At 53.6% G+C, this 21,465-nt stretch overlaps 1 protein-coding gene across 1 annotated transcript in view; it reads left to right on the top strand.

Annotated features, from left to right (window-relative positions):
- KCTD5 (potassium channel tetramerization domain containing 5) overlaps positions 1-21,465 on the top strand; it is a 29,114-nt gene that overhangs the window by 281 nt on the left and 7,368 nt on the right. Inside the window, exons 2-5 of the mRNA XM_045820726.1 lie at positions 13,277-13,385; positions 15,519-15,610; positions 17,605-17,700; positions 20,749-20,874. Coding sequence (XP_045676682.1) covers positions 13,277-13,385; positions 15,519-15,610; positions 17,605-17,700; positions 20,749-20,874 — 423 coding nt within the window. The remainder of the gene's footprint in view (positions 1-13,276; positions 13,386-15,518; positions 15,611-17,604; positions 17,701-20,748; positions 20,875-21,465) is intronic.

Raw genomic sequence — 21,465 nt, 5'->3', positions numbered from 1 at the left:
AGGGCTGCGCAGGCCGGCCAGGAGGGGCGGGGTCATCCTGGACTGCGGCCCGCCTACACCCCCTGCCTCCTGCTGAGGAGACCCGTTCCGCGCTCCGAGCCCCGGGCTCCCCTGGTCACCTGCTCGACCCGAGCCTCCAAACTCCCTGCCCTGGGCCGGGGAATGAGGATGGCGCTCTAGCGCCTACTACTTTCAAGGATCTCTAGCCATTCCACCTCGCGTCTCTCTTTCTAGCAGTCTCTTTCTAGCTCTCACTGCTCGTCGGTGGAGGTTTCCTACATCCTGGACTTTTCTGTGAATCTATACTCTTCTTCCCTAGATTCTTTTGCCCCTGGTGTGTGAACACCTTTTCTCCGTTCCAGTGTACCTATTGGTTTTGGAATCAGGACCCTTGGGTTCTTCTCTTTTCACATTCAAGACGTTTGAATTAGTGTTGGGGGCGGGGTGGGGGGGCGCGGCGGTAACACGGTGGCCTGACTTTCCCAGTGACTTGCATTTAGAGAATTGGTGCTCCATAGTTTTTAGTCACAACACTCACCCCATCAGCGCTCTAAGAAGGTGTTGTCCATAGAATATTTCAAAGGGAACGTTGCTCTTACTAAGGAGTGTCAAGGAAGGGCCAGGTAGGAAATAAATTTTTCAATCTTACTATTATCCTAGTTTTTCACTGCCCTTGCAAAAGGATATGAATTTCCTTTTGGAGCTTATATTTTCATCAAATACAATACTCACACTGTTGTTCCAGATAGTAATAGAAATTATTTTGTTGATTACCTTTACAAGGTTTGTGTGGTTGAGGAAGAGTATCCCGGAAGCTGTACCAGATTGAAACTGAACAAAGGCTCGGTTGGAAAAAAATAGTTATTACCTATATTTACCCTAGGGAATATACAAGTCTTACTCTTTCTTTTCTAGGTCTCAGTTGGGCCTACATAATAGCAGTTGACTTTGCTCCTTGCCAGCCCAACATTTGCCACGCTTAAGGCTTCCCAGAAAAAATCACATCCTTCAAGTTTCAGAAACATGACAGAGACCATTCTGAGGGTGGCATCACCTATGATCAGGAAATGAGAACTCTTGAGTTACTGCAAAACCACCCCTGTGGATTGAAATCAAAGTTTGAGACGTCAGCCTTCTGGCCCTCTCCCTCCCTACTTCCCACCTTACAGCCATTTCAGTTGCTCATTTGGCCAAGCTAAGAGAAATGACCTTCCAGAAAGTGACAGTCATCTCCAGGGTAGAAGTAGGCTTTTGTGAGCTATCATTTTTCTTTTATAGTATGGGTTTGTATTTTATTGTTTTGATTTTCTTTTAAAACAGTGGGTTTTAGTAGTCATTGACTAGAATTTCTACTCCCGTTTTCCCGTGTTGTATTTGAGTCAGATTTTAAGTTGCTCTTGGCCATTGGGTTTTGAGGCAATGGCTGGCTATTCAACAATGAAACAATTGATTCTGAGCCAATTAACTATAGATTACAGTTAAGGCAATTCATCCTTTCATTATACTGTTTCAAGACAACTTAAAAAAGTAAAGCTTTACTGTACCAGGAATCCTCTGGGAGAGGGTAATTAATCTATCAGAATGCATCTACATTGTTGCTTTCTCAATTATTATCCACTTAAACATATTTTTTTCTAAAATGTAAGACAAATTTAGAACATGAAGGTAAAGTAGCAGTTACAGTTTCTGTCTCATAAAATAGTTGATAGTAGATTAAGAGTTAGTTTTAGTCACAGATAATGCAAATGTGCCAGAAAGAGTAATGCTAATTCACCTTAGTCATAGTTGTAGGTTATTTTTACTTCAAATGCGAGCACATATGATACTCGGTCTTTTCAGCACCCTGCCTCCCACCCCCCACCCCTGGATCTGATGAAAGAATGCCCCTGAGATTGACTCTTAGATAATTAGACCCTGAGTGACCAATCTGAGGATTGTAGGGAGGAGGGGAAGGGGTGTTTGGAGTGGGACACTGGCTCTGCTCCTAATTACAAAATAGAAGACAAACAGGATGTTGATTCACGTGTAAAACTCTCCAGCCCTGGCCTCCTAGTTAAGGTTCCTGAAAGCACACCTGGCAGATAATCCTAGGGCTGAAGCCAAGAGTTGGCCTGGTGGAAGGTTTCCTGCTGGGCATGTCACTAGTGTTGACTGAGCACCTGGGCTTGCAGAAGGTGGTGCTTGGATAGGGGTTGGGTGGGGCGATCGAAAGGGGAGGAGTTCCAGGAAGACCTGGAACCTTTCAGGAACCTGATGGGTTTGGAGTTCACCGGGAGAATGCTTGTGTGGCTTGCTGCTAAATGCAGAATATCTGGTGGGGAGCTCAGCCAGGGGAAGCTGAGCAGGGGAGGTGGAGTTACAGGACATGGACATTGAGTGTTTTGAAGAAGTCAACAGACAGGTTGTTGGGGAGGATGGGAAACGGTTTCAAATGGTCCCCTCTCCCCTTCAGTCTTCACACTCCCTGTCTCAGGACTGAGCCTGGGACCCACTGCCATGTCCCAAGCCTCCAAACTCTTGCCCTCTTGTCTCAAGTTCTGACTCTGGGCCCATTGCTCCCATGAAGTTCTCTTTGCAGACAGTGCAAGTGTGAATTGTCTTTTCCTGCATGGGGGCTGGGTCTGAGTCTGTGTCCCTCATTTCAGCTGTCCTGGGTCATTTTCTCTGCCATGTTCCCTTAGGGGCCGGCAAGCTGCAGTACTCCTTCCCGGAAGTGTTTCCTAAATCCTTGACGTGTGACTCATTTTGGTTCTGTCTCTGTACTCTGTGGTACCTGGCCCACAGGTATTGTTGAACAGGTTAGACTTTGTTTAGAGCTGAATCAGCCCTTGTGTCAGTGTGGAGAAGCTGTAGGAGTTTCAGAGCAACAGGAAGTGCTACTTGGTGGGTAACCACTCAGATGAAGTAGGATTTGAGGGGGTTTGGTCTCTGCCACTGAGCCAGGCCTGGAGAAAAGTGTGGGTTGCCCATTGGCTTTCGTCCTCTGACAGGGCTGGTTTCCTGCCTTTGGCATTGCAGAGTCATGGCGGCAGATGGGTCTTTGAGGAGCGGGGCCAGCGGGGTGCTTCTGCTGACGGGCCCCTTGCAGTTTGTTGCTCGTGCTCACCGCAGGTGGAGTTGGTGTTGGCAAGTCTCGGGACTGGAAAGGCAGTGAAAGGAATTTTCTAGACACGGCTAAAGGGCTAAGTGACGGGGGAGTGGGGCGGAAGTATGAAATTTTAAGCCCCTTGGCAAGAGGAGTGGGGGTTATTTTGAGTGGAAACGGCACATTGTGTTTGGTGCAATGAGGTCAGAGGTGAAGGGCCGACTTGCCGAACTGCTGCGAGTGTCTCGTGCGCCCACGAGAGCCGCGCCAGCCTGTCTGGGGCCACGAGTGGGTGTTAGTTCACACTTTGCTTGAGGATGTGGCTCTGGGTATGTTCTTAGCGCCGACCACACATCACGGTTTGTTCAGGACCCGAAGAAACGGTCCCCTTGCCTGCTGGGCTCCAACCCTTTCCTCCCCCTAATACAGCAGTGCTTGCTGCCAGTGAATGCCGGGGTCACTCCTCACAAGGTGCCTATCTCGAAGGCTCCTGGGACCGAGCCTGCCCGAGAGTCCACTCGGGAAAGTCCTAAGGAAGAGTGAGAAGAGCTTGCTTCAGGACATCAGCCCCCAGGCCATCAGCTGTCCCACCCTCAGTCCTCTGAGGGTGGCCCTGGAGGAAGTGGTGTCAGCTGCACAGCAGTTCCTCTTTCTGCAGAATGCACACACGCCCTCCTGCTGCTCTCCTCCAGCTGCTCTCCTCCAGCAGGACAGTGACTGGGCTTGGTTTAGAGCGGGAGTCGGAATACTGGGATCTGGCTGATTTTGCAAAGACAGTTGTAGGGGGACACAGATAACCACCTGTGCCAGGGTGTCAGTGGCTGCTTTCACCTGTGAGTGGGTGCTCACGGCTCCTTTCCCAGGGACTCTCCAGGCGAGCGGTCCCTGCGCTAGCAGTCTTTCAAGTCCTCTAAAGAGCTGATGCTTGGTGCCAAGAGAGGTCCGTGTGGCCAGGGTGCAGGCAGGCCACCTGGGGCACCGGTGCTCTTACCAGGCCTTAACTGGGTAGCGCTCCCCACACTACAGAGCACCCAGAGCACTCCAGTCTGGAGTTGGTGGGATGTGGTTATTGGGTGGCTGGGAGTATTTTCCCAGTTGGCACTCTGGGCCTGACTTTGACTCTGCCCACTGCTAACCTGGCTGTGTGCCTCTCTGAGTCAGGGGGCACTGTGAGCCGTCAGGAAGATGGTGGATGGAACACCTGTCCCGCCCAGTGCTTGGTGCTGGGTTATTGCGGTCAATAGTGTTGGCTCTTAGCATCTTTATTTTACTTTTGTACTTTATTTTTTAGAAAGGGTGTAGCAAGAATACTTTCCCCGAGCCCCCCATGGTGTGTTTTTTTGCTATTGCTTCTCTCTTACACATACCCACCGGCTCATTGGCTCACTGAGACCTCGAGGTGCCTGCCCCCAGTCTTCCTCACTTCCCCGGCTGCCTCTTCCTGCTCCACTCCCAGCCCCCGGCTGCTCTTAGGACTGGCCCTGGAGGGCCAGCTCCCGCTGTGGGCACCAGAGCCTGTGCCCAGGGAGGGGCACAGCTTCCTGTGCAGCCACTGAAGTTTCTTGCAAGAAACTGGATGCCTTGGACCCAGAGAACACTGCCCCAGAGTCCACATGCCATCGTCGTGTGTGTGGGGACAGGCTCGAGGCACCTAAGTGAGGGACCTACCCACTGCCTCCCCCAGGTCCTGTGGGCTCTGGTTTCCTCAGCATTGGGCCTCCGTGTCTTGGCCGGCTTTTGCAAGTCAGCTTGGGTGGATGGGGATGGTTCCAGAAGGCTGAGCTGGGCCAGCCACTCATTGTCCATAGGTGGTCTGAGGAAGGCTTTTCAAAACGGGAGATGGAGGGGCTCTGAGTGCCAGGCAGTCCTTGGGGAGAAGGCGATAGGGAGCAGAGGAGCCGAGGGCCTGCCCTTCAGCCCCAGAGCCCAGGTAGGGTGGCCTCTGCACTGATCTGCTGGCAGGGCTGGGCACAGGAAGAGAGCAGAGGCCACCTGGGAGACAGCTGGCGGTGAGGGCCCGGGTGCCTGGAGGAGCAGTGGGCCAGATCTGAACCCCTGGCCAGCATCCTGGCTGCAGTGCTCCGGTGCCCAGGGGGCTGGAGACTCTGGCCCTGAGGAGGCCTCACCCAAGGCTGGCAGAGCCCCCACAGAGTGTGTGTGTGGCCGGGACCACTCTGGGCTCTTCCAGCTGAGGCCTCTGCCCTGGGGGTCATAGTTCTCGCCTGCTCCCATCTCTAGTTGACTTTCTAATGCCAGCAGTTTTATGGTAAACACCCACACCCACACCACCGAGATAAGCAGTGTGACATCTGTCCGGGATTTAGGTGCAGCTGTTCTGTCCCTGCAATGTCTCTAGGGAGGGACGTACCTGAGAAAACGGGGCAGATGGACGTCCCCTTGCCTTGTGACGTGAATGTTCGTAACAGCTGTGACCTGGGCAGGTGGCCCTGGAGCTTGCAGCTTCACCACAGCATTCTGCTGACGGCCCGTCCCCGCTCGGGCGGCCTTCTCTAAGTGGGTCTGGTCCCGCCGAACAGACGGGCCCTGTGAAGCAGGTGCGCTAGGCCCTGTCCTGGTGGGACCCCCTCAGGTGAGTCTGAGGCACATTTGCTCCAGGAGAAGCCTCAGGAGCCTCCTGGGTGGGGGCCTCTGCTTCTGGTGAGCCTCCTTTGAGTCACATGTGTCATGCTAAATTCTGGATTTCTAAGCAACAATAGTGTTTTTTAATCATTTTTACTTGAGCTTTATTGTATTCCTCCCATTACCATTTAGTCCCCTTATACCCCCCTCCCCGCAGCAATCAGCACATTGTTGTCTATGCGTCCTCCTTCCTTTTCGATGAATCCCTCCACCCCGTAACCTCCACCGTCCCATAAGCTGTCACCTGCTCTCCGTCTGTGAGTCCGTCCCTGTTTGGCTAAGCTGCAGTCCTTTGAATGGTGTCCGTCAGGGGCTGAGGAGCCAGGCTGGCGGTCAGGGTCCTGATGTCTGAGGGGCTTTGTGTCCAGGGGAGGTGTCCAGGGGCAGCGCTGTGGGTCAGAATAGACCCAGAGCCCTGGCACATGCATCCCGTCTCTGCCCAGAGCCCTTGCCTTCCTTTTATTGTCCAAATGTGCTGGAAGGTTTCAGATCTCCGGGTGCACACGGAGCATCGAGGGGCCTCCTGTAGGTACAACTGACTCGGAACCAGCTGACAGTCCTGTACGTGTGCCGCACGGCTGTTGTGTGAGGTCACAGCGCCGCTCTGCGCGTCTGGTGCCTGGGACAAGCCTCTGGTGTCTGGGCCTCCGTGTCCTCCTCATTTGTAGTTGATGATGTCTGCCACCTCTTCCGGGTCGAAGACTTGAGAAACTGCAGAATACAGCAGAAGACAGGGCAGAGATGAAGGTTTTGTGTGCAAATTCAAAATAGATAATTTCAGAATAAAAAATGGGTGTTTCCAGTAACTTTGGCTGCAAACTTGTGTACACAAAAATCCTGGGCTTTTGCATGCAGATTTCAACGGGAGAAATTTGGCAGAGAGTGTGTCTCACATTTAACTCAGGAGGGATGCTTGGCCCTCTTAATTTCAAGTGTCCAGCGGCCATCCCTGTTCTGTTGCAACAAAGTATTGGTCTTGTCCATTTCCTAGGGATGGAAAGGAGCCAAGTGCATATGCCCTGTAATGTAAACCTAGGAGGCAGAGTGGGACCTGGCAACAATTATTTTGTTTGGAATCTTGCAGGAGAGCCTGACATTGTCAACCCCCTATCCCTTGCCATTTTCAAGACCATGCAGTTTTGTCAAAGTGGCAGCCCTTAGGGACAAGTGGTCCCCAGTTTGTCCACGATGCTTGGCTGGGCAGTACATTCAATTCTGCCTTTGCTTGCTGCCTCCCAGTAAGGGCGGGTTTGACTGCTGGGCCTGCAGCGTGGGCAGGGAACCTCGGTCCGGGGCAGAGTGGCCCGAGTGCCTTACTGGTCCTCAGAGCATCCCTGGGCAGGCTCAGAGGAATGGTGGGGCGGGGCTCACTCCGTGGTTCCCAGTCAGGGCTGTCTGCTCGTCCTGCCTCAGTTTTGGGAACCCAGGTCAGGGGTCTTCTGAGACAGCAGTGACTTGGGCTCTGCCCTGCCTTTGCCCACCCCATCCTCATGAGAAGTGAGCGCAGACACTGTGCTCCAGGCTGTGGCCAAGGCCTCATCTCTGTGTCCTGGTGGCTGGACGGGATTTCCACAAACACACCAGAAAATAGACAGGACCACTACTTTGCTGCCAACAGAACAGGGATGGCCACTGGAGACTTGAAATTAAGGGGGCTGGGTGTCCTGAGCTCAATGCAGGATAGAATCTCTCTGTCCAATTTCCTCAATGAAATCTAAACGCAAAGGCATAGGAATTTCTATGCACAAACATTTGCAATCAACACCCCTGTGTGCCCCCTTGGGGGTGGGATTCGGGCGTTCAGTCAGCCTGCCATCAGGAAGGCACCCTCCACTCTCCAGCGTGTGGACTGGAGGGGGCAGTGTGCTGGCCTCCATTAAATATTCAAGAGCCAAATCCAGCATTTATCTTTTTTTCATTTGAAAGAATGTTTTTTATTGATTTTAGAGAGAGGGGGGGAAAGGAGAGAGAGAGAGCATTTATGTTTTTTTATGCCTTTAGGGTAGACATGAAGGCAGTGCTTCACAAGTAGGTCATATGCTAATCCACTGGGAAGTGGGGAAGGTCAAGAGAGGGAAATGATTTGTCCTGAATGCAGTTTTGTGGAGAATGTGGTCTTAATTATGGCTCTTCTACCAAAAAGAAAGGAAAGGAGAACTGGAAGGGAGGAGGAAGGGGGGGAGGGGAGGGGAGGGGAGGGGAGGGGAGGGGGTATCCTATACTTCCCATTCTGCAAATAGAGCACTTGCTCATTATGTAAATTGGGAAAGGACAGCAAGAGGGAGGAAGAGAGATCCAGGAGTCTGGCCACCCAGCCAGTTTGTTTGTTTGTTTGTTTGTTTTAAACAAACTTTTATTGTCTAGAAATATATATTTAAAACATTCCCCATAAAGGGATGCTATTATCTCATTTCCCCATCTTCTTCCTCTCCAACACCCCTGATACAAAGGACATTATTACACTTTATTTAAAGTTCACCCAGGTGTCCCGACTGCTCCAGCTATGTCCTCTGTCTATGTCTGCAAGCTGCAGGTCCATACAGCTTCCGCAGACAGCGGGCAGGCTGTGTACTCTGTTCCCCCACTTAAATTTCACCACTACTGGCTTTCCCGTTGATCCACTGAGGAAAGGTTTGGGATTGAGGGGCAAAGTCCTTGCAACGAGGAGCAACTGCTGCAGGCTATGCCGCCAACCCAGCCCTCGTCCGAGAGAAACACTGGCCTGCAACCCAGGCCTGCGCCCTGACTGGGAATTGAACCCACGTCATTTCGATTTGCAGGCCGGCACTCAATCCACGGAGCCACAGCAGCCAGAGCTGGCCACTGTTAAGTCTTGGTCCACGTCCCTTGCTGTCTGAGTGTGACCACCTCAAGTGTACATCATCAGGGTCTCCTCCTGGGGCTGATGCAGACTCGCGGAGTCAGGGAGTAACGTTAGCGCAGCCTGCCGACAGCTGTGCCTCACTCACGCCCCGGTCGCTAGTGTAGATGCCACCGAGACGGTCCTCTCTGTGCTGCGCACATGTGAGCCTGACTCCTGACTTGGGGGTTTTTGTGTTTCTGTGTTCTGTATTTTTCTTTATTTCCACCTGAGCAGCACAAGCACGTGAGGTGTGAGAGGGGCCGAGGCCTGGCACACGTGTCAGTCTCGGTCTGGTAGCTCGCCGGCAGCGATGCCCGAGGCGCCTGTCCCCGGCCCACCCTTGCCAGCGCTCCTCGACTCTGGAGCACGCTGCTCACGCTCGGACACGTGGCTCTGACAGAGTGCTGCTCACGCGCGTCGTCTACGTGACAGCCAGTCTGCCGTCCTCTGGGCTGCAGCTGGGCGTCAGGGCCTGCGGAGCTGCAGGGTCCTGGTGTAGGGGCCCTGGCACTTCCTGCAGAGGTCAAATCTCCTTCTGGCAGTTGAGCGATGAGGGCACAGCTCCCACAGGCTGCTGCGTGTTGTGTCCTAACCCTGCCATCTCGGCCCTGTTTCTTAATGAGGCCATCCAATCACAACAGGTCCCCAGGAAGAATGAAGCTGGCGTGTGCTGACATGACTCCAGGGGAACTAACTGCTCATCAGTCAAAGCTGGACAGGCTGGCTTGTCATTGGCAGGGGATGGTGCGGCGGTTCACTCAAGGCCACTTGTTCTTTGGCATCTCCAGGGTCCCCTGTGAATCTGCAGCCCCGGGCCTGGGCAGGTGGGCCTCGAGGCAGGTCTGGGAAGTGGGCTCTGTGGTTTATCCCTCCTGGGAGGGAATGCTGTGGCCCCCTGTTGCTGGGACCAGTGTGAAGGCAGCTTCTGGGCTGAGTGTGTTGCCCTCAGAGCCTGGTGATGCCTGGGCAGACCTGCGGCTGAGAGTTGTGCCACGTGGGAGACGCGCAGAATGACGAGGGTCCCTTCTGAAGCCCACTCTGGTTGCGCGTGTCCTCACGCAGGCCCGCCCAGCAGCAGGTGTGCCTGGAGTGACTGGCAGGTTCTGGAGGCCCCAGAGTGCTGGCCTGCGTTCCGGGAGTGTGGAAGCGTGCCCAGCTCTGGGCGGTCAGGGTTCCGCGTGTGTCTGAGCGCCCGGCCCCTGGGCACCTCTCTCTAGAGGTGGCCTTGACCCGAACTTTCTAAATCAGTTTGTTTAGTCTCTGAATGTGGCTTCCGTGAGGTTTATAGGAAAACATTTTTCTGTTAAAAATAGAACCGGGATTCTAGTGAAAAATTCACATGGATTTTTAAGGTAAGCCAAAAAAGTCATTGTTTTAACTGACTCGAAGCTGCTGAGCCTCAGAAAGGGGCATGCAATGTGACCCTTGTGGTCTTCCCAATCCCTGCCCTTTTCCAGATAAGCCTCACATTTCGAGGCCCAGCCCCAGTGCCAGCTCCTCAGTGCCCAGGCAGCTGCCTCTTCTCCTTACCCCCAGTCTGCTGTGTGCTGCAGTTCTGCTGACTCTCCTGTCTTTTTCTCCTTTTTTTTTTTAAAGATTTTATTTATTTATTTATTTTTAGAGAGGGAAGGGAGGGAGAGAGAGAGAGAAAGAGAGAGAGAGAGAGAGAGAGAGAGAAACATCAATGTGCGGTTGCTGGGGACCGTGGCCTGCAACCCAGGCATGTGCCCTGACTGGGAATCGAACCTGTGACACTTTGGTTCGCAGCCCGAGCTCAATCCACTGAGCTACGCCAGCCAGGGCTTTTTCTCCTTTTTTATCCCACTGTGTCCCTGCACACTTTTAGGACTGGGTCACCGTTGTGTATCTCATGCTACTCGGCATGCTGTTGGCACTCAATAAATGTCCTTTTCTTGTTCTGCCAGGTCCCTGCTCTGAGTGCAATGCCTAGGTTGTGGCTCATGTGGCCTTGAGTCCAGGGTCTGACCACACTGAAGTTGGCCCTGAGATCTCGGCACCTTGCAACAAGGGAGGCTCCCTGGAGTGTCCTGAGGGTGGAGATGAGCCTCGTCCCCTCTAATCTTCCCTACATAACCTTCTCCCAGCTGCCTGTGAGGTAGCAGCAAGCTGATAAATAATTCCTGAGCTTGGCGATGTGCAAATGTCATCGTCCGCCTCTTTTCAGACATGGGAGAGGAGGTGCCCCTCCATTCCTTGTTCCAGCAGCTCTGTCCCTTTCCAGACCTCGGCGCCTTTGTTGGAAATAGTGGTGTTTTCACCAGCAGGGAGGCTGCTGAAGCAACATTCTTCCAGGAGTTGGTCTATGGGGTCCTTTAGCCTGGCTTGGAGAATGGCAGAGGTCCAGAGGCCCAGGCAGCAGGGCCCTGTGGGACTGTGTGAGACCAGTGCTTCCTTTAATATGGGGGGTGGAGCCAGAAGATGAATTTGAGAAGTCTTTGTGGTTGGGACACTGCCCTGGGGGACAGGAAGTTCACAGTGGAGAGAGAGGGAGCAGGCAGTGGCTGGAGTCTGGAACGAGTGCTGGGCCTACAGGAGAGAAGGGCACAGGTGCTCTCGGCTAAGCAGGCTGCACACAGAGCAGTGAGGCTCTAGGTCCAAGTGCTTTCATTTCTGGAGCCCTGATTGATATGATATAAGAAGAGCAACTTTGTAAAGGTGGGCTTAGTGAAGAAGCCCTTAAACTCTCAGGTTTTGCCACACAAATTCCAGAATTTAATGTTCATGAATGAAAAATAAGGCCCTAACTTGGAGTGTTGCTGTGGTCAGGACGCCTCCAGCCTCCTGTGTGCGCTGTGGGGCCTGTGGGCATGTCATGACTAGAAGGGTGAAGTGTTTCCACCGGGCCACCTCTCCTGCAGAGGTGCCTGATGCTGTTCTGGGGCTGCAGCCAGGCAGCTTGCTCTTGTATTCTTAGTGGCCCTCTCCTGCCAAGGACCTCTTGTGAGCCCCAAGAGCCACTTTCTGGACAGAGAGGCCATGTTGACTCTCAGACTGGTTTATGGAGTCACATTCTCAGGGTGGAGACCTTGGCACCCTCTACCTTCCTTGGGGCCGCTGGTCTGGGTACTAGGCTCTGCCTGGGGAGGGCAGGGTTCTCAATGGGCTGAATGTGCTGGTTGGATGGAGAAGATGTTGGACTCCTCATCTAGCCAGTAGCCCCACTAGAAGGCTGCCTGTGTGGGGTCATACTCATCAACCCAAATCGGATGTCCAGCCCACACATCTGCAGTATTCTGGCAGCATCAGATCCATTGCCTTGGGTGGATCTCAGTCCGTCATGCCTCCCATACCTATGTGACTTGTTTGCCATAGATCCCCCTACATTCATTACTCTGCACAGCCTTCCATGGGGTGGTGTCATTGTATGGTGACTGTCCCCACCCTAGTGTCTCCCTCCCCTGGCCACGGATGCATCAGCCAGAGATGCTGTGATTGGAACTGACTCTGAAGACCCTCTGTGGGTGGTGAGGGGTCCCTGGTTGTCAGAGAGGCCCCCAGTGCTGGGGGTATAGGAGGAACACCCTCTGATGGTCTGTTCTGTAGACAGCTTGAACTCTGTGACCACTGCCCAGCAGGTGAGGCTCCTTTGATGGTCAGCAGTCACTGGGAACCTCTAGGGGAAATGAGGTTCTGTTGCATGTGCCACTGACCTGGACCATCATTCCTGATGCCCCACCCTGCATACTCGCCTAGGGAGGGAACCCAAAATGAGGACAAGCCCTGGCCACAGAGGCCATATTTTGGTGTCCTTCAGAATTGGACCTGTCAGTGTCACTCCTACCTTTAAGAGCTTTCCATGAAGTAGAGTCTGTTAGTGACTGTGGGACTGTTTCTAAAATGAAAAAGAATCAGCTTTTTCTTAGAACTCTTTGGAGCTATGAGGAAGGAGGCCCCATACATAATCACCTTGCCTCACAGTGAATAAAGGAAGGTTATCTTGTTACAAAACGTAATTTAAATTTGGCTTAGACCTCTTATGGCTGGTGTGGCTCGGTTGGAACGTCATCCCGTAACTGAAAGGTTGAGTGTTCAATTCCTAGTCAGGGCCCATGCCTCTGTTGCAGGTTCGATCCCTGGTCAGGGTGTGTGCAGAAGGCCACCAATCGATCTTTCTTACATTGATTTTTCTCTCTCCCTTCCTTTCTAAAAAACAATGTAAAAAAATGTCCTTGGATAAGGATAAAAAAAAAGGAAGCCCTGGCTGATGTTGGTTGGGCATCATCCCACAAAGTAAAAGTTTGCTGATTCAATTCCAGGTTGTGGCGCATGCCTGGGTCGCAGGTTTGCTTCCCAGTCCGGGCACATATGAGAGGCAACTGAACAACATTTCTCTCTCACATTGATGTTTTTCCCCCCTCTTTCTTGTTCCCTTCCCCTCTCCCTAAAAATAAATAAATGAACTCTTAAAGGAAACAAACAAACAAAACTTGGCTTAGACCTGACAGATGGTGAGATGGTGACAGATCAGGGCTGGAGGCTGCAGGTGGCAGGAGGCAGAGAGCACCACTTGGGGATTCCCTCAGGTACCATGAACATCAGTCTGGTTGTGGGTTAAAGAGACAACCCAAATGCCTCCAAACACCTTTCAAACGTGACCTGGCCAGGAGTTAGCTGTGGGACTGCTGCTTTCTTGTCCAGGATTCACGTTGGTGCTTTGTTCTTTGTAGGATGAAACAGGTGCCTATTTAATCGACAGAGATCCCACCTATTTTGGGCCTGTGCTGAATTACCTGAGACATGGAAAGCTGGTCATTAACAAAGACCTCGCAGAAGAAGGTGAGTTGAGGGCAGGATCTGGTGAAGGTGCCAGCTGGACCCCTCTGGGCCTGAGCCACCTCGTGGAGCAGGCTCTGTGCACTGGAGCCAGGCTGGCATCCAAGTGCCCTGCCCCTTGCAGAGGTTCTGGTGCCCAAGTCCCCTCACTTGCCCCCCAAACATGTCCTATGAGGCAGCAGATGCTGACTTCAGAGAGGCGGGAGGGCTGATTGGCACAGCCTGTTCCCCTTCTCTCCTCCAAGAAACAAAGGCTCATTAGAGCTAGGCTGGCCCATCAGGAGTGCTGTAGCAGCAGGGCTTAGGGACTTCGGTCTGGGCCCCTACAACTCCATTCCTGGGCTGTGGGCAGGTCCACGGGCTACCTCTTTCAAATATCTAGTGAAGCATGAGTGTGGGGGCTTCCCCCTTGGAAGACCACCCATTGTCACAGGCACTCTGACTAAAACAGTCTGAGGGCCGTGTGTTAGGGATGTGCTCACTCTGTGAGTCTCTCAGGTGTCCCTCAGAGTCCCTGGGCCTGCTCTCTTCCAGGGCACTACTGTGCCATCATCTCAGTTCTGTCTGTTCTCAAATGCTGTACTACGTTCTGATTCTGGTCACAAGGGGCAGGGATGCCAGGCACAGTCCTGTGGGTACCAGGTCTGAGGCTGGTGTCTGCGTGTTCTGGCGTGGGCTTGGCTCCAAGCGCCGGGGAGGTCTGGAGAGGCTCAGGACACTGTCACTCAGAGTGGGCTCTGGCTCTTCTGCTCTGCTTTCACCCTGGAATGACTGTGAGCACTGAACTGTGTCCCTCAGCTCTCATCATGTCTTCCTTCGTATCTTTTCTGGATCCTGGGACTCCTTTTTTCTTGCTCACACACTTGTTCAGTTTGGAACACCATTCATGTTGTGTGTGGGCATCTGTACAGTTCAAAGCTGAACTTCACAGCCTCTTCCCAATGTGATTTGCTTAGGAAGGGGTACTTGATGGGACCAAGCCCTGCCACTCGGCCCCGCCTGCCTCCCTCCCTACAGCCTCAGACACAGTGTCATAAGGAGAAACGCCTGTGTGAACACTATTTCCTGGTTCTGCCCTTCAGACTATAGTGCGTGGAGAATCCAGGTGAAAGAAAGGTGTGCCCTTTAGGCCCAAGCATCAGTCTTAAAGCTTCTGGTGCTCATTTGCAATACCCCTCAGTCCCCACTCATGGATCTGAAGGGAGGGGTTGCCAGTGGCCTCAGGTCATCCTGAGAAGTGACAATCTAGATGTGGCCTATCTTTGGACAGCCCTGAAGAAAGACACCCTGCCTGGCAGGTTGCTGCCCACTCCCACCTTCACCGTCTGTTGCCTCACCTGGTGACCTTGTTAGGAGGCAGCTTGAGCGGGTCCAGCAACTGGAGTTCATGGCTCTGAAATTCTGGTGCTGCCCGTGGAGGGACTGTACCATGCAGAGTGAGGTTGGGCCAGGATGACCAGGCATGGCAGCAGAAGACACACCAAACCTTCTGGAATACCCATGAGGAATCCCTGAGGCAGAGCCCATCCAATTTGTTCTTGATTTTCAGTCCCTAAATAAGGTGCATTACAAATGGCCATCTTTGGGAAGAATGGAGTTTCTGAACTGGCCAGAGTCCTAGGGTGAGGAGCCACCTCCTCAACCAGCCAGTCTAATGTCTGAATAGGGATACTGAAGTGTCAGGTGACTCGGAGACCTGCACAAGGCTGCTGGGCCGGGCCCGAACCTTTTGTGGAGGGGAGGGAAGAGTTGGCCAGCCCAGAGCGGACAGATACAGACTGTGGAGGAAAAATGCTGTGTTTATCCTACGTGCTCAGCGTGGAGCTCACAATACACACTCAGGGACCTGTGTGTAAACCAGCTGTTCTGCATGTGAGTTCTGCACCCAGCAGGTCACTTGGGGGGCATTCATGTAGGAGCGTGTCGTAAACACACTGTCCTCCATTTGAGTCGTCTGCCCTGGTTCTGGGGAGCCACGCCAGGAGCCAGCAGTGTCTGTGTGGAGGCTCTTGGGGTGTTAGGATGGGTGGGCTGAAGAGTCGTTAGTGGTCCAGGCACAGGTCACAGGTTTACAGCGGGCTGAAATGAAATGTTTATTCTTTGCTTTGGTGACATAGTTATTTTTCTCTGTTCCAGGAGTATTGGAAGAAGCAGAATTTTATAATATCACCTCACTAATAAAACTGGTAAAGGACAAAATTAGAGAACGAGACAGTAAAACATCACAGGTGAGCCCATTGACTAGAAGCTTGTGCTCATAGGCGCGTATGTGTGACTCCTCCCCTTTCCCTTTTCCCTGTCCAAGGGCAGCTGGTCAGCCTCCTCGTGAGGCTTTGGGATCTGGCTGTCCTATCTTGGTGACTATCTTCCTCTGCAATCATCCTAGCATCTAATGGCACCGTGGCAGGCATAAAGGGTGAATTCAACTAGCCCTGTCCAGCCTATCCTTAGGACTTTCCACTCCAGTGGGAAGGGACAGACAGCTGCTGGCGAAGAAAGTCAAGTCCAGTGTGGGTGAGGGGGCGGCAGGGAACAGCAAGCCCCTGGGGGGAGTGAGTGTGGGCATTCAGGGCACTAAAGTGCAAACGGCCTGCGAGCTGCATGCTTGCCCATTCAGAGGACCTGTGTGCGGGGTGAGGGAGAAGTGGGGAGCACTGGTTTTGAGCTGGGGGCAGGTGGTGGATGCAGGGGTCCTACAGACCTATGCCGGTGCAGTGAGAACTCAGCTTTACTGGGAAAGAAGGGCTTGTTTGGTTCTCTTTGTGCCGCTTGTGTGCCTGGTGGTGCCAGAGCCAGCATAGCCACTCTGCCACCCATTAGGCCAGCGCTGTTTGAAGTGGCCTGGGTCTGGCACCTCCGAGAAGGGAGGTACCAAAGAATCTAAGGATTAGTCTTCGTTGATGTGCCAGCTCTGCGCTGAGAGCACAGCAGTGAGCCCGAGTCCAGTGAGTTCAGCTCCTTGGGGAGGATGCCATGAAGTGGACCATCCCTCAGAGCTGCCGTTTTATCCGGGGATTCTTGGTCCACTTAAAACCCTTTTGTACACCTCCCCCAGCTCCTAGGGGCGCTGGCAAACCCTGAGCCAGAGCTCTTGACCTTTGTGAAGAGGCTCACTGACAGCCTGGCCTCTCAGAGTGGCTGCTCAGGGACTGGGCCTGGGAAGGGGCCTATTGCAGTGACAGCCTAGGAGGCTGGGACCACCACCCTGACGGCTCCTAGCCCTCCTGTGGGAGCCAGCAGGGCGCAGACATGTCCATGAGCTCGCTGATCCTCTGCAGACAGTTCGCCTCCCACTTCCAGTAGTCCCACTTGATGAGTCGTGCAACCTGGTCTGGCACAGCTTGTGTCCTCACTCTTCCTTTGCATAGTGGCATAGTGAAGGCAGAAGAGACCCTTGTCACAGGGCCGTTGTGAGGATTGGAGGGCTCAGGCTGTGTAGTACGCTAGTGTCACTCACAGTCTTACAAATGAAAGCAGTTTCCGGCTGTGACCCTGTCATTTGAGTGTCACTGGTGAGTCACTGCCTTAACATTAGAGTACATCCTGGTGCTCCCGCAGCCCCTTTCCTGTGGTCGCAGATGTGTTAGGTGTGGTGGCCACCTTGTTCTGCTGCAGTAGCAGCTCCATGAGGGCAGGCCTCCCCGCCAGGGGCTCCTGGCCACAGACACCATGCCTGGAATGGAGCTCAGGGAAGGTTGGGTGGGGGCTGGGTCAAAAGACACATCAATTTTTTTGGAAGCCTGGTCAGTCCAAAGGAGGGCCCGTGTCTGAAAGCTTTGCTGGGAGCAGGGCCAGGTTGGTCCTGCATCGCTTTTAGGCCTCCCTGCCCGTCCTGCCCTAGCTGGTGGATTCAGGGACTTGGTGTGGCTCCCCGGTGGAACAGGTCCCTTGTGGGCGTCCTCGTGTGTTCACTGCTAGACACAGGTGCTCTTGGCATTTCAGGAACATGACTCACTTTACTTTGGAATTTAGAAATAGAAATGTATTTGGAGCAGACGAGGGAGCAGAAAACAGCAGCTGTTCCAGCCTGTTTGTTTTGTTTCAGTATATGTGTTTGGGGCTGCCTTCGGCATCATGACCTGAGCCTGAGAAGTAGGAGGACACGTCAGCCTCACCAGGCCTCCCGTTGGGCTGTCCCAAGAATGAGCAACTTGAGCAAGGTTGCTGGACTAGGGCAGGAGCAGCGTGGGGCCCATCTCACCTGTGGCTCTTGTTCTTGCAGGTGCCGGTGAAACACGTGTACCGTGTGCTTCAATGTCAGGAGGAAGAGCTCACACAAATGGTGTCCACCATGTCTGATGGCTGGAAGTTTGAACAGGTGAAGGTGCCTCTGCCACTCCCTCGCAGGCTGGGTTGGTGTGAGTCTGTTGATTACAATGGTCCCACCTGGGTCCTTAGGGCTGCTGGCCCCAGGGACCAGTGCGCAATGAGGCATCGAGCACCTGTGGATTCTGAAAACATGGTTTACTGGCAGCCTGTTGCCGTGGTGTTTGGGTGGGGAGGGTGGGGCTGTTCTTAGAGCACCTCCCCCCTCCCACTTCCTCTCTATTAATTCTGCAGTTATTCTTCTCGCTCTGGCTCATTCTTTTGGGGGGACTATTCTCTGAGTTTCTGTCTGGCATCCACTGTGTGTGTGGTTGACCTCCTGACCACGTCCTGGCCTGGCCCTGCTTCCGTGTCCCCCCTCATGTCTGCCCTGCCCCTCCTGTGCTGGCTGAGCAGACGGACCTCCGGCTCTTTCTGTGCTGGGGGTGGCGCATATGCCCTTCCTGGTGAGGCTGCTCTGCAGCCTCCAGCCTCTTTCTTGGTCTTGATTGGAAAGATGTTGCTGGTACATGTACACTTTCCTCTACTCTGCTCTTGCCACAAGCTGGGACTGATGGGACAGCATGTGAGTCCTCTTCCCTGCCTGAGCTCCCTCCCTGCAGCTCTACATACTGCTCTCGTCCTGAGCAGCTGCACTTGGTGCCTGTGGCCTTGGAACATGTCAAGGGTGTTCTCTGAGTGGCCAGCACTGTCCTACCAGTTTGTCATTGCTATCCACTGTTTCAGGCAGAGACTCTGAGATTTGGGCTTGTGACACTATTTGGCTCCCAGCCCAGCTACTAGTTGTGAAAGGTGGATACTGGCGCTGTGACTCTAGCCCCAGGTAGTGACTGCCGCCCTCAGTAGGCCCCCTCTGGCTTCTGGGAGTTTCCTCTGTTGCTAGCTTCCACTGGGGGCAGATTCTGTCCATAGTGAGTGGTGTTCCCCAGGGAGAATATGGGAAATTACATGGTCACCCCAGCATCTCTCCTAATAAAGTCCACCCCTGTTCTTTGGGTCTTTTGAAATAATGGATTGCATTGTAAAGCACTTGGAGTCCCCTTAAATTGTCACTAAACACAAGTGCAGTCAGCATGTGTGTCCCTCCCTCCACCCTGGGAGCAGCCACCAGGGCTGCTCTGTGAGTCCCTGTTCTGATGGCATTGCAGCTTGTTCTGCCCTGCCCTTGCCCTGGGGAGTCCGGGCAAGGGCCTGTGGTCTGTGTGTGTTTCTCATACCTCATGAGTCCCTCTGGAGACTCACGAAGGAACAGCAGTCTCCTGCCAGCCCTCGTGTTGTCCCTTGGTGTGCTCCTGGGCAAGGGCTAGAGAGGCGGGAGCTGCAATTACCAGTTCAGGATCAGTGAACCGGGTCACCCTCAGGTGGAGCTCAACACCTCTCTGGCTTGTGCCGGGAGGGAGACAGCACCTCCTGCCTTTTGCATGGGCGTCTTCTTCCACATGACCAGCTTCAGGACTTTGTCCTTAGTTCTTATGAGTGGATCCTCAATCCATTGAAAAGAGCTGGGTCCTCTCTTCTCAAGTCTTTCCACGCCCTTTGCCTGGTTTTCCCCCTGGGGACATGGTTCATACCAGCAAAAGCCCAGAACCAGAGTCATGTTTTTGTTTAAAGAGAAGTGCTTTACCTTCAGTAGGGGCTGGACCTGCTGCAAGGGACGTGGAGTCAAAGCCCAGGTCCAGCAAGGTGTCAGGACTGAACCCAGGGTCACCCAGCGGTCAGTGACAAGGGCAGAACGAGGTTCTAAGCGAGGTTTGGAAGAGGCTTGAATGCCTCGTGAGAACATGCCTCTGGCAGATCCAGTTATAAGTGACTACACCCCCACCGCCCTGTCTGTGTCTGGGGCCAGGCACCACTGTGGTCCAAAGGCGGCAGGGCCCATCTCCTGAGGGGCAGCTGTGAACCTAGAACAGACTTGCAGAAGCACGGGGAGAACGTGTCTGCCCCTTTTTGTGTGGGCCCCCTGTGCTTTCTCCTCCTCTGGCCATGCTGGCCTCACCATTCCAAATGTCCCTCACCTGGCTGCGTGCACCACCTCCACCTCAGCCTTCCCACATGCTTGTACCCAGAGGTCCCTCCTGCTTCTGGCCTCTCACGAGTGGAGATCCATACTTAGGGAGGCCAGAGATTGAGGGGCCTTCTAGGTGTTCATTGGCTCGACTATTATGCCATTGATGGTCTTACTACAATTTAGTGGTTTTCTTCTGATTAACTGTGCATTTAAAAGTACAGAAGCCCTTGGTGGCCCTGGGGTAGGCGGGGCAGGCTGACCCTCGGCCCTGCATGGTTGTGGTGCTGAGTGGGAAGCCCATGGAGATGGCTTACACAGACTGAGACTGAGGCATACAGAAGCCACAGCTTCCCAGCATCCATCTCTGGGATTCAGGCAGCTCTATCCTCTGTGGCCCTCCTCGGCCAGCCTTCCCTCCCGCCACCAGAGTGTAGTCCTTCTCCGTCAGTGGCCCCAGGGGAGGAAGGGTCTATCTTGGCTTCTCCTGGGAGGGCCTGATGGCTGCGGTGAGAAGCAGAATGTTTGGGAGCTTATCCTCATGTGCTCATGTGTGTGCACGCACATGTGTGCTCTGGGCCTTGTGTTATGGGAGCCCCTGGTGTGCTGGATGTCCCAGTTCTGCTGCCTGCCTGAGTGGACCAGCTCTGAGCACGATGCCCCTACCCTCTGTCCTCTGCACCCGACTTGGCATCGTGCTCCCTTCTTGTGGTCAGTCACATCTCGGGGGCCCAGAGAGCTGAAAGCAGCAGAGTCCTGCAGAGAAGGCCTGTCTCGCATGAAGTGTATGTGGGTGGTGGTGTTGCAGGTGTGGGTGTGGTGTACGTGCCCCCAGTATGGATGTGTTGGGACTTGATTTTCCCTAAGTTTACTAGAAACCTCTTAGCTGAAATCTGTCCCTTAATCTCTCCGAGTGTTGGCTGTCTCTGCCGTGGATTTTCACAGGTTGGAACTTCCTTCGTTGGGGGTGGCCTGGTCCTGAGCCGGGTGTGTACGTGGCTCTGCCCACATCACACCTGCCTTCTCTCCTCCCAGCTGGTCAGCATCGGCTCTTCCTACAACTATGGCAGTGAAGACCAGGCCGAGTTCCTCTGTGTGGTCTCCAAGGAGCTACACAACTCCCCATACGGTACGACCAGCGAGCCCAGCGAGAAAGCCAAGGTGAGTGACTCTGGGCCAGTGGGCAGGCAGCAGCTGTGGGTACTCTGGCCTCCTGCCAGCAGAGGGGGTTTGTGTGGGTGGAGGATGCCCTTCGTAGGGTTGGGTTTTTCCTTAGAGCTTTATTGTTTCTTGCTGTGCTCATCACACTCCCAGCTGTGCAGGCTCCCTGGCGGCTTGCTCACCTGTGCTTCTTGTTTATCATCATATAATTCTTGCGTGCATGTCAGAAGCAGAGTTCTGTATTGAAGGACATATATTGTCCCACAGGATGTGGGGGTTGGATTAAGGGGTCTTTGGATATAGTGTCCCCAATAGGGCGAGCCCCTATGACTTCTGCAGCCTACACCCTCTGCCAGCTCCCTCTTCCAGTGGGCAGAACTGCTCCTGGAAGTGTTGTGACTGTGCTTTTAGGTAATGCTGGTACTGTGGACTGCTTTCCTGGGGGTTTTGGACTAGGTTGCTGCTGGGAGGGGCACCTGCCTTGGCCACACCCACTGCTAATTGGGAATTGAGTTTGGTTTGTACAAGGAGTGTGGATCCTGCAGGTTCTGTTATGTTGGAGTCCATGGAGTGTGTCCTTGGTCTGGTATG

The sequence above is a fragment of the Phyllostomus hastatus genome, unplaced genomic scaffold (assembly GCF_019186645.2).
Source record: "Phyllostomus hastatus isolate PE091 unplaced genomic scaffold, TTU_PhHast_1.1 phas_scaffold_442, whole genome shotgun sequence".
Taxonomy (NCBI): domain Eukaryota; kingdom Metazoa; phylum Chordata; class Mammalia; order Chiroptera; family Phyllostomidae; genus Phyllostomus; species Phyllostomus hastatus.
The sequence above is the reverse complement of the archived record's forward strand: the minus strand, read 5'-3'. Positions and strand labels throughout refer to the sequence as shown.